The following is an 18791-nucleotide window of genomic DNA, read 5'->3' as shown; positions in this document are numbered from 1 at the left end:
TAAAAGGAAAGAATCATCCAAACCTTCATGTGTTGCATAGGCTGTATAGTGTCCAGCTCCAGCGCTGCAATAAAAGGAAAAGTTGCTTTACATATTTGAAAAATATTGATTCATAAACACAGAGTATTCCTTTACAAAGCAGTTTTAATGTTTTTCATTTTTAGAATATGAAGGGAAAAAGTGAAAAAACTCAAGGACTTCAGGATGATATTTTTCAAAAATGTTAAAAAATAAATTTGAGTAATTTTCAAGGCTGGTCTATTATTACTGCAGCAATTTAATACCATTTCATCCCACTTAAAAAAGTGTGTGGTATTAAAGTATTTCAGAAACTAATCGTGTAGATGTTACATTAAAGTGCTATGCATTAAAAATGTGCTGCCATCCATTTTGTGAATTACAATGTTGAAATGAATATATTTTTGCAATGTTGGGGGCCTGTAGCTTTTGCAACATCATGTTAATATTTTTCTATGTTTCTAACTACCATTTGTGCAGAAAAGAATTTTGTAAGGCATTTTGCACAAGCTAAAAATATTTAAAAATTATAAGAAATTGTGCTGAATAGATTGGTGGTAAAAATGCATTTGAAAATGTGTTTCGAGAAAACACTTGTTCCAATACAAGGAAAATTTTATTGATTATATTTCAGTCCCCATATTGATTTTTTTATTACTTAGAAATAAGTTTTAGAGAAATATACAATGAACTCAGTGTACAGTGGAGAACCTCCTATAGAATGCTCACCTCCGAACAGGAGATGTATTTTAATGAAACGGAAGGTATCAGCGACGTGTATAAAGTCCAATGATTATATCAGGATATCAAAACATAATGAAACTTGGGTTCTGGGCAGAAAGAGAGAGACAGCAGCTTCACAGTATGCCTTTTATTGCCAACACACAGCACCTTGTTAGCATGGCTTTGATTGCCCGGTTCCGCGAGCATTGCCACACACAAAAGTATCTGAATAAATACACAGCAGTATATCTTTTGGATAAATATTGAGGTTAACCTGAGCACAAGGATTTCCTAGCAAGGGCCAGTTGCTTTTCTAGTTCCATAAGAGGGACATTTGGGACGTCATTTTTAAGAGGGTTTCTCTTTATATAACTAGCATAAACAATATAAGCCATAAGTCAATGGACACCAGAAGTTCAAAGATTTTTTCGAATTTCTAGAAAAATACTCGAGTTATTCTGAAATTTTAGTCACCTAAATCCTATTCTTATACTCACAATTTCCAGTGAAAATTTCTCCTAAATTTACTTGGAATTAATGAAAAAAAATTTAATAAGAAAAATTTTTTCCCATCAACCCTGTATCAGAAAAAGCTGTGAATGTTTCTTTTAAAAAAATGCTGCCATAGCCAGATAACTGGTTTAGATTGGTACCACCAACTTTTTAACCACTGAAACATTTCTTACATACGTTGTCGGGTGTAACTATTTCCAAAAATAAATGCTGTGTATAACTACTTTATAATTATCAGATGACAGTACAAGTGTGGGACAACTAGTTTTTTTAGATATGTTAACCCTTTCTATGGTCATGTGGGAAGTATACTTCCACTTGAAGTTCCTTCCCACGAAATTAATCTATTTCTAAATGTCCAAATTGTAAGATATTCTACCACCTCTCATCAGAGCTAAAATTTTTTATAACTTTAGAAACAACAAAAAATAATAACTTATGAAAATAGTTTTAAAAATTGATTAAAAATAATTTAGTTTTTTAAAATTACTCTCATTTAATAAGATCTAAATGAATTTCTTTTCTTAAATCAATCTTAGTCCTATAAATAATTAAAAAAAGATTATAACTAGAAAAAATGGCCCTTTAAAGGGCTAATTAATTTAGTTAAAAAATATGCAATTCAGTTAGATCAGACTCGCCAACTTTTGGCATCCATAGACCTGATTAAAAGAACTTTTTTTAATCAATTAAGAAAAATTCCACCCCCTCCCCTCAGACAGGTTCTGCATTGCCCCCGATCAGAATATAATTCAATATCAGTTTTTCTCCATGCAGAATAGAGAAATCACTTCTACATACTGTACATAAAACATAAGTGTTTCCTTTCGTGGATGCTATCAGTGATTGCTTTCAGCAACCAAGGTCATCCCCTGATAAATGATTCCCAATAAATGCTAAGTAAATAAAGCCACATCTTTGCCAGTTGCTTAAATGTGGTCACCAAAAGACTTTTCTTATGGCTGCTCTCTATAGGTGTTTTCCCTAACGGCGAGATGGTAGTCATTGACAACACGACGTGAAAACTCGTGGAAAATTTTCTGCCAAAATCCGGAGAGTTGGCAGGTCTGGGTTAGATGTTTGCTACTGTAAAAGTGTTTACTTCATCACACTATTGTGTAATGCAGTAAAAAAACTGCTTTTTTTAAAAAGTTTATTTAACAATGAAATAGTACATAATAATGTTCTTTTACAACATTTGAATCTTTTACAACAATTGAACTTTTACAAAATGTTCCCCAAACAAATATAGAACAAATTATGTGGCTTTATTTGTTGTAAAATAAACATTTATCATTATTTAACATATTCAAATTGGTATATTTTATTTATAAGTGCGCAGTGCTGAAGAAACTTTCAAGTACTTAAATCGCTGAGTGATAAAAAATTGTAGAAAGTTTTTTAGGCCTTAATTATAACTGAAAGGAGCAACCAAAAACATCTTCATGATAATTATTTCATTTTTTCCATAATGTGGTACTGAAAGGGATTAGAATGAAACCATACAATACCTTTCATCAGGGTTGGTAAAAAAACCGGGTTTTTTGTTTTAAATAGTATTAACATTAAAAACAATGAAATTTCTGAAAAATCATTCAAACTTCTAATAATTAACTAAAATAAAATGTTTATTAATATAATTAACACTATTCCCATGCTAATTAATCAGTAAATATTTCTTACATTTTAACAAAAACCAACTTTTGCAATTTAATTATTTTTTGCTTAACTCAATGGATTACTGTGTGTTTGAAAATTCTTTCAATGTTATTATTAATCATATAGTATGTAAAGGTTTTTCTCCAGTTACTTTTAGTATGCTTAATTATGCAGCTATTTTGCAAAAAGTAATAAAAATTAGGTGAATATAATGTATTTAATGAAGCATAAATAATGCAGATTAATTAACAATGACTTACGATATACAGGGTGATTATAACTAAGGTTCTGATTTCAAAACACTGTAAAAAAAGAGCGATGGTCAGAATGACTTGAAAATTGACATGAATATTCCTGAAGAAATGTAATTTTATTTGGTAAAGGGGAAAAAATACTTAAAAATGTAAAATTAATGACATCATCCAACATGTGGGAAATTTGCTCGCAGAATGGAAACGATAGCCAGTCATGGCAGAATGATACCTTAATTATAGCATTTCACGATTTCATAATTCATGGAAACATCACAAAAAACGAAGTAATTGAACAAATAGCTACAACTTACTTAAGAAGTGTTAAATATGTTGTCCAACAAAAATTGTTGTTCAACAACAGAATCGGAGTATGCCATGGTCATGATGTGGATGTGCTTGCAATTCAGCTTCATTAAACCAAACGCCCCCCCCCCCGTTAATATTCCTGAGGAACTTCTAACATATAGGGGGGAATGTGCTGGAGATTGCAATTCACCAAAGTTTGCAATCTGACCACTGTTTATAACATTTTGAGGTACCCCCACAGCCAGAAGTTGCAAGGGTTAAGGTGCATCCTGTCAAAATGGGTCTTCAGCAGCTGCTTTGCTGGTATTGCAATGTGCATCTTGATAGAAGTTCTATCCACACACTGATGCTGTGGAAGTGCTGAAATGATGTGGTTGCACAAAATATTATACTGCTGGCCAAGTACAGCATCATCTACTTGCACATTTTGCACTTTTTTTCCTTTTGCAAAAGAAACTTCCATTGCTTCAGGAGTATCCATACAAATTTTCAAGTCATTCTGATCAGTACTTATTGTATAGTTTTGGAATCAAAACTTAAATTATAATCACCCTGTATATAGCTGATTATTATTCATAAATCTGTCACTACTATACAGTAGAACCTTGATTAACTGGGCTTAACAGTGTGAAAGTATAAAAAAAACAACTATTGAATATTAAGACTGGGAGATATACAGTAGGAGATGTGCTACTTCTTATGGGAAAGAAAATGAAAATGTATGTGAGGTAATGTAACTACTAGTACACTGGTCTTTGTCCTTTAAGGACAGCTGGTGTCTTTATTGGATTATAGGACCACCTGCCCCTAGCATGATGGTGTCACTACTGTTGCTGCTTCTTTGTGAATAGAAAAAGAAACCCTGTGAGATAATACACCACTACATTTAGATGTGTGATGCTATCCTTATTCATGAATTTGCTAAAGATAGAGCATCAGAATGTAGCCAAAGGTTAGAAAATATAGTAAGAATGAGAAATTTTGGCTTCTGTATACAACTTTAAATAACTAAGATACTTCATATGAAAAAATATATATATATTCTGGCCACTTTTATGAGACTTTTTGAAAAAAAACCACTTATACCATCTTATGTCATTTAAAGATATACCATCAGAATGTACCCCAAGGATGTAAAATGGGGTAAAAATGAAACATTTTGGCTAATAATGAACCAATATGATATTTTTCACGGGAAAAAATTATATTTAGGCAACTTTTATTTGATTTTTTGAAAAAAACCACTTGGTTAAAACCAAGGTTTAAACCAAGCAACCCTGCCTTTCATGAAATTGGAATTTGGAGGAAGTAATTTTTAAGTATGTGTACATGCATAGAAGATATCAATTTTATTTTTTCAGAATTTGATTTCCAACTACATAGAGCAACTTTTGTGAAAATTACAGTTGAACATTATGAAAAAACAGAAGGATACAGACGATGCAGTGAACTCTATTTAAGTTGCTTCCTTAAAGTAGTTGGATGATGAGGGATTTTCCACAAAATGTCTTTTTGGTTATTTTCTGTCATTTCTAGTTTGAGAATAAGCTCAACATTATGGAAATAAGTGAAGACGAGTGTCCAATGCAAATATAAGAGAAGTTTTTAAGCTTAACACACGTGTATTTATGTCAAAATGAAAAAACTGAAGGAAATAATCAAGTGACAGAAAATAATGGAAATATCAGTTTGTGGAAAATCCCTCATCATCCAGCTACTTCCAGGAAATGACCTTAATACAGGTCACTATATTGTGCACATCCTTCTACTTCTTCATGATATATTCAACTGTAATTTTCCTAGAAGTTACTCTATATCAGGGGTTCTTAATCATTTTAGTTCTACAGACTCCTTGTGTCAGTAGAGAGGCGGGGAGGTTCTTGGATTAAAATTTGTGAAAAAAATCTGATGTTTCCGAAAGAACAAAAAAATGTGAATGTGTGTGAGCAATAAATAAAATAAAATCCACATTATATGCATATTTTAAACACTTTCCGCTATATACCATTTTATTTTTTTTTTACATAAACAAAATATTTTACAAATTTGATGATTCAAAGACCTACTTCTGATGAGGTTAACCTTTATGGCTAGTGACAAAATTTCTTTCAGAGTTGATGGAAGAGTTTTTTTTTGCCAGTGCATATCTGTGCAAAAAGCAATGAGAGACAATGACTTGAGGAGCTTTTCACCAGAAGTAGTGAAACCAGATTTATTACCAAGCATCACAGGAGCTCTATCAATCCAAATTGAATGAAGTTTCTCTTTCCAATCAAAATTTTGTCTGTGAAAAATGTTTTTAACATTTCGAAAACATTGATAGCATTTGTAGTTTCTGGAAGATGCACACAAAATAAGAAATCTTTGATAGCTCCAACATGCCCAGAGAGAAAAAAACAAGAAGCTGGCAACATTGAGAGATGTCTGTAGTTTAATTCAACTGCATACTGAAGGGAAATAACAAAGCTGATTCCTTGACGAAATTATGAATACACTTAATTTCATTCAGTGTATGAAAAAATGTATTCAGTTGAATTTTCTCTCAATCAAGCTCATGGACCCCTGGTTACGAAACCCTGGTCTATATGTCTATATAGTTGGCAATCAAATTTTAAGAAAAAAAATTAATCTTTCACACACACATGCATGACCAAAAATTATTTCTTCAAATGCACATATCTCATTAAGATCATACGGTTTCATTTTAAATTTCAGTATAATATATAATTTTTACACTGCCAACTTCTTTGTGAGTTTTGTAAACTTTGAAAACTCCACTTGTTACCAACAAAAACTGAGATGAAAATTAGAAACATTTATATATCTTTGTGAAAATATATGTAATTTTCTCGAAAATGGGTAAATTTAAAATAGTAGGTAAAAAGGGTGATAAATTTTTTTTTCTTATTTATTTTTGTCAGTCCCTTACATGACCAGAATTTCAGAGCAATTCATTGAGCACTTGTTAGAAAATCCAAAAAATTTCTGAACTTTGAAGTATCCACTGATGTATGGCTATTGCTATTATTTACCCTCTAATGGGGCCTAATTGATCTGACAGATTCACACCCAAACAAGTTTTCAATAGTAAATTTGTATTGTGCCCCATAAAAGGTTAAAGCTTATACATACTTAGTTCACAGATGCTTTTCTATATTGAGAATAAAATTCATTTACCCAGATCCATGGTGTACTATCACAGCTGCTAAATCATACAAAGTGCTACCACATGAAGTTCCGCGAGTTTCAGGCTACAATAATCAAAATCATGTGTTATACAAGAACCATAAAATAAAGAATCGAAAAATATGAATCAAAATGGAAACTCACATTTTTCTTAATTCAGTTTACATTATTTGAACCACAATATATAGCAAAAGATATTTAATAATCAGAACTTATTTTCATTATATTTACATATCTCTCAGTTGCAAAGAGGATTGAAGTTCAACAACATAGATATACCCGAAATGCCTTGAAAGCAATAGCCATGAGTACAAAGATTAACAACTGGCTGTTGCGAAGATGAATTTTTGAAAAGAGAAAATTCAACTTTGTGGGGAATCAACCCCACGTCCTTTCACTTTGCGGGTGAACGCCCTAGACCACCAGATTACAAAGGCAACAAATCTCTCTATCTTTCCTTGGAGCTTGTGTGCACTGAAAGGGACTGTACATGGATAGCCTGACTGAAGCCAAGCTCACAACTGCTGATGCTGCTACCAGATGAAGACTTATGAAAGGATGACAGGATGTCATTAGCATTTAATAGCTGGCTGATGTGAAGATACATTTTGAAAAGAAAGAAAATTCAACTTCTCCTACAGGGAATCAAGAACTCTCTTTCTCTTTCCAAAATGTATCTCTCTCTCTTTCTTTCTTCGCAACAGCCAGTTGTTAAAAACCTTCGTATGTATAGTGGAGAGTGACAATCTTTTTGTAAGTCGCCATCTTGTAGCAGCATCAGCAGCTATGAGCTTGGCCTGAGACAGGTCCAGTCTCCATGTACGGTCCCTTTCAGTGCACACGAGTTCCAAGGAAAGATTGAGAGATTCTTTGCCTTTGTAGTCTAGTAGTGTAGGGTATTCACCCGGAAAGTGAAAGGACATAGGTTTAATTCTCTGCAAAGGTAGTTGAATTTTCTCTTTCTAAAAATTCATCTTCGCACACAACAGCCAGTTGTAAAAAACTTTTGTATGTATAGTGGAGAGTGATGTAATCCTATCAATAGCCATAAGTATTTCAAATCTATGAGAAGTTCCTTCCTCAGTAGTGAAGAAAATTTAATAACCTAAAAATGTGGAGAAAAAAAAAAAATATTTTACAGCAGAGACTGCTGAGGCTGCTCATTTGTCAGTGAAAACAGTGTAACTTTATTGAAAGCATTTGCATGAATTTGATTTTGTTTCTCGACATGAGAGCAATATCTGCTACCAGAAGTTTTTCTACTTTTTTGGGATTTTAAGTTTTCTCGTTACCATGGATGAAATTTGCATGATTCGAAATGCATACAGCTATTGTTCTCAGCTACCGTGGTGGTCAAGTGGTCATAGTGACGGACTCGCATCGAAAGGATTCATGTTCAAACCCCACCATCGCCGCAATGGTGGTTGGCTGAAGTTGGATTTCTGCGGTTCCCAACTTCTAGGTGCGAATGTGAGCCGATCTCCCCGTTAAAAAGCCTCACAGCAGAGAGCAACAGCCCTATAATGATACAATTATTCATTACACTTCACTCACTATGATTTGAGAAAAAAACTCATAGCTTTTTAAAAGAATCTCATTGCAGATGGCAGCACTATACATAACAAGCATTACACAGAAAAAAATTGAAATTTTCTTCAATAGAAGGTTCATTCGGAAGGTTCACTATACGTACACACGCATTCCAACATGTACCAATTTGTTATAAGTTCCGCAGAGGAATATGGACGAGGTGCATGTATGGTTTAGTAGTAGCTATTGTTCTCACAGCATTTCTGGTATATATTTACATTGTTGATCATCTATTTATTCCATCTTTCATTTATCCAAAAAATAAAAGATCATTGTCATCTAACAATAGTTTATATAGGGTGTCCTGTAAGTGCTTTTGCAGTCTTTATCTCATCAACCGTCAGTCATAGAGATATAGTTTGTTTTAGAAATGATTAAAAAGCATTCAAACATTACCCTGTGCCAGTTTTGGGAGTTAAAATACACAGTGTGTAACAAAATAAGAAATCTCAATTTTTATACGATTACTCTTCCCCCGTCCTCTACCTTCCAATTAGAAAGTTGGTGCCCTGTATCTCCTGAGGCCAACTGAAAAAAATTTCATGTTTCTAAGCGCAATATTCGCTAAAATATTTGAGTTCAAAAATTCAAGTCTTCGAAAGAACAGCATAAATGAGGGAAAGGATTGTTGTCTGTTAGGTTTTGCTGTTCTTACATAACTTTTCTCCGATTTATGAATTCAGATATCTTAGTGAATATTGCACTTAAAAACGTAGAATGCTTTCTGTTGGCCTCAAGAAAGACAGGGCAACAAATATCTAATTGGGACATTAGAGCAGAGGGAGACCATGTAAAAATTTAGATTTTTCTATTTTGTTACACGCTGTATTTTCACTTTCAAAATTGGTACAGGTTAATTTTTAAACGAATGAATTTTGAGAAATTTCTAAATTTGAATGGTACCTCTACAACAAATGGCTGATGAGATAAAGGCCGCATCAGCACTTAGGAATGACACCCTGTATAATGAGTAACAGGAAATCAAAATTTAAGATGCATAATTTATTGATTTTGATTTTATTTTTTACCGTTAAACTGAGGGGGAATAAATATCAAGTCAAACATGAAATTTGCCAAAATTTCACATATTCATAATAATACCTTTGTAAATACATAACTAAATAATACTGAACAACAATGGAATTGCATCTAACCTGAAAATATACAATTCCAAATGGTGAAGACTAATTTCCTTATGAAAAAGTTTTATCTCTTGTTTTTGAGATATTACCGTTAACAGTTAAAAAGTGTTTCATGACCATTATTGTATAGTAAAAAAGTGGTAAGGACTACAATGTTACCAGGAAAAAACAAACTTTGATGCTGGTTCACCACAGTTGGATAATTTTAAGAGATGCTCCTTATGTCCAGTACAAGCACAATGCAAAACGAAGTACATGTCAGACACTTATGAATGAATAAATTTTCATATGAAGAATTTACCCCTCCATGTATTTGTGTTGTTTTTATGTATATTAATGTTGTGCATCTATATGTATATTCAAATTTCTGTATATTTGTGTTGTTTTTTCTTGTATTTATTTTGTGTTCTATATACTTATGTTAATATGTGTGCAATAAATGTGCAGTTTCAGAGTTTCACAGCCGATCTAGCTTATGGTCAAATTAGTGTTCAGCACACAGAATTACATAAGAAATTACTGTTTTTATTTTGAATGCAGAAACTTTGCCAAAATTTCTTGTTCAGTGTAATTGGTATCAAGGAGCAAAAAAAAGAGAGGGAATAGCATGAAAGAATGAACACCAGGGCTCTGCCACCGGACTTATCCCGTTGCCGAGATCTCTTCCAGTACAGCTTCGTGGCAGAGTCTGGAACAAAGTGAATGCACCTAACAGTCTGAGTGTGTAGCTAGTGTTGTGCTTGATATTTCAGTGCTGCCATCTGTACTTCAAATTGTGAGTGAAGTGTAATGATTGAATATTTGTTACGTTGTAGGCCTGTTGCTCTCTATGGCGAGAATTTTTAACGGGGAGATCGGCTCGTACTCGCGCCTTGAAGTCGGAAACCACAGAAAACCAACATAAGCCAACCACCACTGTGGCGGAGGTGGGGCTTGAACCCGGATCCTCGCGATGCGAGTCCGTCGCTAGAGAGGGAATAGCAAAAAGTAATTTTAAGACAATCAGTTTCTTTACCAAAAGTGTTTTAGATGGATTATATGTAGTTATAATACTAAAATTAGAGAAAAGAAAAAATAGAGAACTATATATTAATGTTCCAAAACTTTTTCCAATAGAATAAAACAAAAAATTCACAATCTTACCTTATTGACAAGGATAAATTTGTTCATATCTAGGCGTTGAAGAGGAAAATCTACATAATTATCCAATTTTGTCCTAAAGTAATTGTTCCATCTAAATCTTTTGAGATGTAGACACAATACCTGAAAGAACCCAAATTCATTTTTTTAAATTTTATTTTAAATAGGGATATAGGCCTATTATGTACATGTTTGAAATGAAATTTGAATTGATTGCAAATAGATTTCAATCAGGTGTTCACCATTGACTCCTTTTCCAACAGTAACCCAAAAAATAAATAAGAGCTTACATTAGGCAGTCGTCTGATCCAAAATCTTTTGGTTGACCGCTGCTTTTGTTTACAGCTGTGGCAGAGATAAAGCTCACTGTCAGCTAATTCTTCAAGCTCTGTGAAGCTGTTTAAACAGTCTGAAGAAACAAAACATTAGAAATCAGCTCAAGAAGAAATTAGCTCAATAATTGTGTATCACAGATTTACATTTCCTCTAACACATTCATTAATATGAATTATTAAACTAAATTTCAACTAGCTTCACATTATTTAGTCTTGAAATATTATTTTGAAACCTAATCATTCCCAACATTCAATTGATTTCTGAAAAGTTTTTAAAAGTAAATACTGATTAGTAGCAATTACCAGTCAGGGTGATCATAAAGTAACTTTGTCAATTTGTAGCTTCTAGCAGTCGAAAAAAATCAACGAATGCAAATGAAATTCAAGATATAGGTGTGCGCTCAAGACAAGAGGAGAAACAAAAACAGCTCTCACTGTCATGGTTACAGTAAAAAAAAAATGTCTAAAAATTCAAATAACACTTTTATGCATTGTGAAGTGCAGCACAGTGAAAAAACCACAAATGGTGTTGGAGTGGTATCTGTAGCATGATAAATACTGGTGCTAGACGTAGACAAAGAAATGTGGAAATAATCAATGCATATCACGTTACTACCACAGGAAGTCCTCCCCCCAAGGGTTAGTATATCAAACGCTTGGCGAGATATTTTTTTTTGTGTCCTGCACCATTGTTTATGGTGCTTTAGGTACCATTCCAATACCATTCATGTTTTTTCACTGTGGTTCAGGGTTGGTAGGTTTTTGACGCATGTCAGTTTTTGACGGTTTAAACTGTCATGTCAAAAACATCTGTCAAAAACCTCAAATACTGCTTTTCAACATGAAAATACGCACATTGATTGCATGTAATGCTTAAAGTGACTATGCTGCAATTCATAATGTGTGATTTTAAAATAATCTTCCCCCCCCCCCTACATAATTATTTTGGACAATTATATACATGTATATATACTTGTAAAATATAGAATTTGAGTAGAGCATAGCATAAAACTACGGAAGGATATGTAATGTATTCAAGATAGTTTCAACCTTCTAAAATTTCTTCAAATGTTTATTTATATATGAATATATATATATTTGCATATCAACATCTGCCCTACTTTTTTTTTTTACAACAGATACATGTTTAAAAAGTTCTTTCATGCTTGCTATATATAATGTTGATTTCTGTTATTATATTATCTAGACAATCCCAGATATTTAAAACAATATTCTTATTGTACATAACATTAGAATATATATATCCAGCAATCAAAATACTAAATTATCCTAAAATAATTTTTCCCCCGAAAAATTAATTAGTTCATTATTAGTCAAAATTTTTCATTGTTACCGCAGTTTCTATTCTTGGGTTACATTTGGTGGTATATTTTTAAATGATAAGTGTTTTTTTTCCCTTCAAAAAGACCTTATAAAAGTAGCCTGAATATACATATTTTTTATATAAAGTATCTTAGTTACTTAAGTTACATTACAATATCAAAATTGCTAATTCTTACCACATTTTCTAACCTTGGGCTATGCATTCTGACGTTCTATTTTTAGAAAATTCATGAATGGGGATTGCATCACAGATGTAAATGTAGTGGTATATTATCTCACAGGGTTTTGTTTTTCTTTTTCCTTCACCAAGAAGCAGCAACAGTAGTGACTGCATTATCATGCTAGGGGCAGATGGTCTTATAATCCAATAAAGACACCAGCTGCCCTTAGAGGACAAAGACCAGTGTACTAGAGAAAAGTCTAACTTTGCTATTTATTGTTTGAATTGTAGTGAGGATTAATATGGAAACCAATTTCAGAAATTTCATTTGAAATTTTTTTATGTTTAGTGAAACCAGTTTCTAAGAAATCATAAATATTTAGTCTATTATTAGTTTAAAATATAATGAATCATGGTGGAAGGCCACAGCATATAGCCTGGCAAAATTTCGATAAAGTAGAGAAAAATGGAAAGATATATGCAAAATGCATTAATTGTGGAGTTATGCAATGTAATCGTGTGGACAGGATGAAGAGCCATATAGCTCAGTGTATTGAAAGGGGCAATGATGTTGAACAAATACCTGATGTACAAAAAAAGCAACTACATCAACAGAACCTGAAATTTTCACTCAAAAAAAGAAGCAAAAAATTGATGACTTCATTGTGAAATCAAATTCTGCTACAACTAAAAAAATTGATTTATTAGTGGCAAAGTTTTTTTATGCCAATAATATCCCATTCAGTGTTGTTGAACATTCAAGTTTCAAAGATCTAGTTTCTGCTTTGCGACCTGGTTATAATACCCCAAGTAGAAAAGCTTTGGCTCAGTCATTGCTTGATGAAGTTACAAGAGAGGTTGAGAAAACTGCAAAAGACAATCTCAGTGGAAAAGCTGTAACTTTAATTGAAGATGAATGGAGCAATATTCATAACGATCCAGTCATAGCTACATGTATACATTCTGAAGGTAAATCCTATTTTCTTGAAGCTGTTGAGTGTGGTGCTATTATTTGCAGATTACCACAAGCAAATAATTGACAATTCCATACCTTTGGCCCACGATAAATATTCTTGTGAAGTAAAGGCAGTTGTAATTGATAATGCGAAAGTAATGGAGAAAGCCAGGCAACTTTTGCTTAATGAGATTGACCAAAATTTAATAACATATGGGTGCTCTTCTCATTGGCTCAATTTACTCGGACAAGATTTAACACCTGAAGCTGTGCTCAAACAGGTGGTTAAAATACAAAAATAAATTAGAAACAATCATTTGCCTTCGGGATGGCTTAATGAACATATGGGGTCAATAAAATCCCAATTACCTGGTGATACTCTATGGAAGAGTACACTTACTTGTCTTGAAACATTTTTACACAATAGGCCATTTTTTCAGAAAATAGTAGAAGATCACAAAAATGACAGACAAAGGAATTGTTATTTTAATCAACAATTATAATTTATACAAACAGTGTAAAGATCTTTCATTCCAACTCAAGCCAATAAGTGTTGCATTGGATATTCGTCAAACAGATACAGCTACAATAGCTGACTCATGCCGTGTTTGGCTAAGCCTTCTCAAAGAAAGTGCTCTTCAGCCTCACATTGAAAAGATACAAAACAGGATGAACCAGATTCTGAGACCATTTCATTATTTGGCATATAATTTGCACCCAAAATATAAAGGTGAAGGACTGACTGATGTGCAAAGTGATTTGTCTCGCACATGGGCAACAGAGAAAATTAACGGTTGTCTGCCATTGCTAATTTCATATGAAGCGGAAGAAACTCCTTTTCCACCTTCTTATTTCAGTGCAGCAGGAAGAATGACAAACCCTGTGATTTGGTGGAAAGGACTTTCTAAATGTAATGCTTTTTCAGCTGAGCCTGCATCTGAACTCATAAAACTAGCAATGCTTTTGCTGTCCAGTCCCGCCAGCACAGCCTCCATTGAAAGAGTATTTTCTAACTTTGGATTTGTCCATTCAAAACTTAGAAATCGTTTAGGTGTAGAAAAATGCGCAAAATTAGTTACATGTTATCGGATGCTACGTGGTAAAAATGAACCATACTATTAATTATATATCTATTCTAGACATTTTGTACCTCAAATTCAAAATCGCAAATTATAAGTAATATTGTGTTTCAATTTTAATAAATTAGTGTTTGAAAATGAAACATTGTAATATCAAAGTGCCTCATCATTAAGTTATATACCTATTCTATTCGAAACATCCCAAAGCATTCATTTAGGTTTTTGACAGTTTAAACCAGTTTTTGACACTTGTCATGTCAAAAACCAGTTTTTGACATCAGAAACCCAACCCTGCTGTGGTTATCACTTAGCAATATATAAAACAGAGTGTTTCCAATTGAATTTTTTAAAATTTTGTTGCTGTGACCGTAATCACAAGAGCTAATGTTTTGTTTTTTTCTCTTCATTGCCGAGTGCATATTTGGAAATGCCTATATCTTGAATTTCATTAGCATTCCTTGATTTTTGTAGATGCTGGGGGCTCGTATATTGGCAAAGTTATTTTGACAACTCTGCATTCATATTCTGGACTATAAGCGATTCACAAAACTTGGCAAAAACTTTTGGGAGGATTGTCGGTACAGGGTTTGTTGGTTGGTTCTTATTGAAATCTCTTTGATAATTTCCCAGACCGATATTGGTGAAGAAAGAAATGTAATTTGTGAAATCATAACCTATCAAATGTTCTTCCACTTTGTTTTTTTCAACCTCACCTCTCAAAGAATTTTCCTTGACTTTTTTCAAATATTTACATATTTTTTTGATGTTTGACAAAAATTTTAATTTTCCTGACTCTCTGGGTCGCTGAGAACTCTAATATATATATATATATATATATATATATAAATTTCGTTAAAAAAGTTTTGCAAATGAAATTACATGAAGCAGAACTGAACGGGTACAAAAAATTACTAAAATGAATAGCATGGGGTAATTTTCTATAAACTGGTCAAGCTGTTTAAGAGTGGTTCTATGGGTTTTTTTAAAAAACATTTTTTTGATTTTTATCCATAAGAATGGCAATAAAACATACCTAATAGACCAACACTAGGAGGTTCTTCTTCTTTTTCTTTGTTACTAGTTCCATTATTACCATTGTTATTAGACACTGTTGGCTTGGAAATAGCATATTGAGGAATGTCCAGAGAGAGATCTGTATGAAATTAAAATAAATTGTCATAGAAATTGTAGGAAAAATAATTCTAATAAGTATTTGGTTTACCTTTTCTCATTTCGAAGAGAAAACACTTCCAAGTACAGTAGGACCCAGATTATCCAAGTTAATGGATAATCAATTCGAACATACCTCAAATAACTGAAAACCTTGGATAATTGGAACCTTACACAATTTTAATAATAAATGAAATAAATAAAGCCATAAATGGTGGGAATTGTGTTAACCATAAGATTATATTTAATTACTGTAAAATGCAATAAAAATATAGCTGCCTAGCAGTCCAGTGGTTAGGGAGCTAGCTTCTGACTGTGCAGGTTTGGGTTCGAATCCCGGTTCGGGCATGGATGTCTACTAACACACTAACAAATTCCCTGAACAGATCTTAAAGATCTCGGAAATATGTGGTGATCACATTATAAAAAAAAATACTTTAATGCATATTTACAATTAAAAAAATTTCAAAGATATATATTGAAAACTAGTCATTTAATGTTTTCTGTCACAGAGCAGTTTTAAATGCTTCAAAAATCACTGGTGCTCGAAAGCAACCAGTTTAAAGATGTTTGTAAAAGAAAAAGCCTTTCAAATTATTTTTTCTCATTCAACCACCTATTCAGAAAAATTTGTATCTTTACCTTCTACATTACCCCCCCCCCCCAAAGGGTAATATTACCTATTTTGAGAGATGCTGGTCTCTACCTTCCTAGAGCAAATAGAACTCATATTACATGTTGCAGCATTCTGTCAACATATTTGTTGCGATGCAAGCCATTTAGCATGTCATATTACTGTTTTTAAAATAAATTGATGAAAAATTCAGTGGATAAACTGAAACCTGATTAATATATGCTCGGAGATAATTAGGGTCCTACTGTATTTTAATTGAAAGAGTGGAAAGGGATAAAACTTGTTCATCTATATGTTACTGTTCAAGTCTCTGAAGTCTAGAATCTTTATGAAGTGATGAACCAATATATAGCTGGCCACCACCAAGTTTTTTTTTTCAATTCAATGTCTGATGCATTAGTTCACCAAAACCAGAACAAATTATGAATGATAAAATTTATTACCTAGAAAAGGGTCATGCTTTCGAGACTCGGTGCCACACACAAGGCAAGTCACTTCATTCTGCAGAATCCCACCGAATATAGTAGTCACAATAGTTGCTTTGCCCCTGGCTCCGATGAATAGTGTGTTACCATTCTTGGGGTATGGCAGAATGTTTAGAAGCTCCATATGCAGCCTATCTAGCATGTAACGTAGGAATTCGTGCGCATCCTGTTGTTGGTAACCCCTGGGATCAAAGAAGTGAAAATAAAATACTATTAATGCAAACTTTTTTCCTCATGTGTATCATCATTCCAGTAGTTTTTCAGATAAATCAGACAAGAAACTTACCTGAATCTTGGAACAACTTTCCAGATGACTGCAAAGAGTGATTCAGGAGAAATCACGCTTTTGCTCCCTTGCCAAAGAGATATTAAGGTTTTTCTCAATTCTTCAGCAAGCAGGCTGTTAATTGTAAGTTTAAAAGAAAAGAGATAGAAGAACGGTGTAAGATCAGGAAAAAATGCGTGTATGGAAAATAAAAGACATATGCATAATGTATGTTACTATCACATCTTGGTGACTACACTTGGTTACTATATACTTTAACCCCTTGACAGTGTAATTTATTTTAGAAAAATTCACTAAAAATATAAATCCTTTTTCTTGGTTTGTTGTTGTGCATTATGTCAACAAAAAAGATAAACAAACTCAATTCGGGTTTCATGGAAAAGGAAACACTTTTTTAAAATTTTTTTTTGGTACAAATATAAAATTTTTCTGTTGCCCGAACTGGACGCGGGCATCACTGTGAAGGGGTTAAGGAATGAATAGGATTCTGAAATCATGAGATTTGATTTTTGGTTCGCAACAGTTGATTCCCTAGAAAAATTTTGCATTCTAAAACCATTTAGCTGACATCCAGATATCAACTACAACTCTCAATTATTATATCGCTTTTCAATTCCATGGCTTCATGAACTGGTCAAATTTTTTTCGCTAAGTGGAAAGGTTTTTCTAAAGCACAATTTTTAGCATTAAAATCTCGACTCTTTAAAAGAAAAAAAAAGAAAAACTGACATTTCTGAGAATTATGTTGAAATCAGAACAAACGCTTCTCGATTTTGCAACTTGTTATAGAAGCATTTTTTTTTTAAATTTATTTAACAAAACAAACATACAAAAAAAGAGAGAACTGGTCATGCAAGGTGAACATGATTGTCACATACTGAATGATCGGTTTTTCATAGGGGGCGTTCAAGTATTACGTAAGAAAATTTTCGGTCATTTTTGACCCCCCTCTCCCCCACCCCCTTGTCAGCAAAATTTCGTCATCAGCTCTGCCCCTCTGAATCAAACTCATATTTTCATAAAGGGTAGTTGATGACGTAAGCATTATCCAAAACCCCCCTTGTCATCAAAAGTCAGCAAATCGGAAACCCCCTCCCCCCCCCCATCGATGACGACGTAATACTTGAACGGCCCATATAAAAAAAAAGTACAATGTGTGAAGGGGAAAAAATTAACTATATAAACATTAATATAAATGAGGAGGGGAGTTGATAATCAGTTAAATATTAAGTAATAGATGGGTGAAGGAGAAAAGGAAAAAAAAAAAACCACAACTCGTAGAATATTTTTGTGTCTTTAACATTAGCTCTTTTACAACCACTTGCAAATCAGTCATAATAGTGAAATTATAATTATAAAGACATGTGTTCTTTATATATATAGAATATATCAAACTTTTACTGTGTTTGAGTTTCAGCTGTTCAATATGCATAGTAAATGGGGGTATGGCATTTTACTGGCAAACCATAGATCCTACAGGTATACTTCCAATTAGAAAAAGTTTCCAAATAACATGTAGCACTCAGATATGTCATTCATGTTTCAAGGGGTTGTATAGTTATTAAAATAAAAAATTAACTTTTTATACATGTGCCCCAAAAACCTAATGAAAAAATTGTTACCCTGTCTCTCCTGACAACAATAAAAAAAATTTCGTTTCTATGTGAAATATTCAATGAGATATTCAAATTCATAAAACGGAGGAAAGTTGGGAAAAAGAAGCTATAAACGAAGGAATACATTTTACCCACATTTAATGCTGTTTTTTCCCCAAATGTTTTGCGAATATCTCAGTGAATATACCATTTAGAA

General features: G+C 32.9%; 1 protein-coding gene across 1 annotated transcript in view; it reads right to left on the bottom strand.

The window, feature by feature from the left end:
• The window catches only part of LOC149071075 (ubiquitin carboxyl-terminal hydrolase 3-like), a 47480-nt gene that overhangs the window by 8675 nt on the left and 20014 nt on the right, over positions 1-18791 (bottom strand). Inside the window, exons 8-14 of the mRNA XM_089248073.1 lie at positions 16980-17093; positions 16652-16875; positions 15438-15557; positions 10822-10940; positions 10535-10654; positions 6651-6724; positions 24-64 (exon numbers count right to left, since the gene is read on the bottom strand). Of these exons, the coding sequence (XP_089104199.1) occupies positions 24-64; positions 6651-6724; positions 10535-10654; positions 10822-10940; positions 15438-15557; positions 16652-16875; positions 16980-17093 (812 nt within the window). The remainder of the gene's footprint in view (positions 1-23; positions 65-6650; positions 6725-10534; positions 10655-10821; positions 10941-15437; positions 15558-16651; positions 16876-16979; positions 17094-18791) is intronic.

Source organism: Pholcus phalangioides, unplaced genomic scaffold, assembly GCF_987345545.1.
Source record: "Pholcus phalangioides strain wild (caught in Gottingen) unplaced genomic scaffold, Ppha-v1.0 ptg000019l_1, whole genome shotgun sequence".
Classification (NCBI taxonomy): domain Eukaryota; kingdom Metazoa; phylum Arthropoda; class Arachnida; order Araneae; family Pholcidae; genus Pholcus; species Pholcus phalangioides.
Note: the sequence above shows the minus strand (reverse complement) of the source record. Positions and strands in the feature narration are given on the sequence as shown.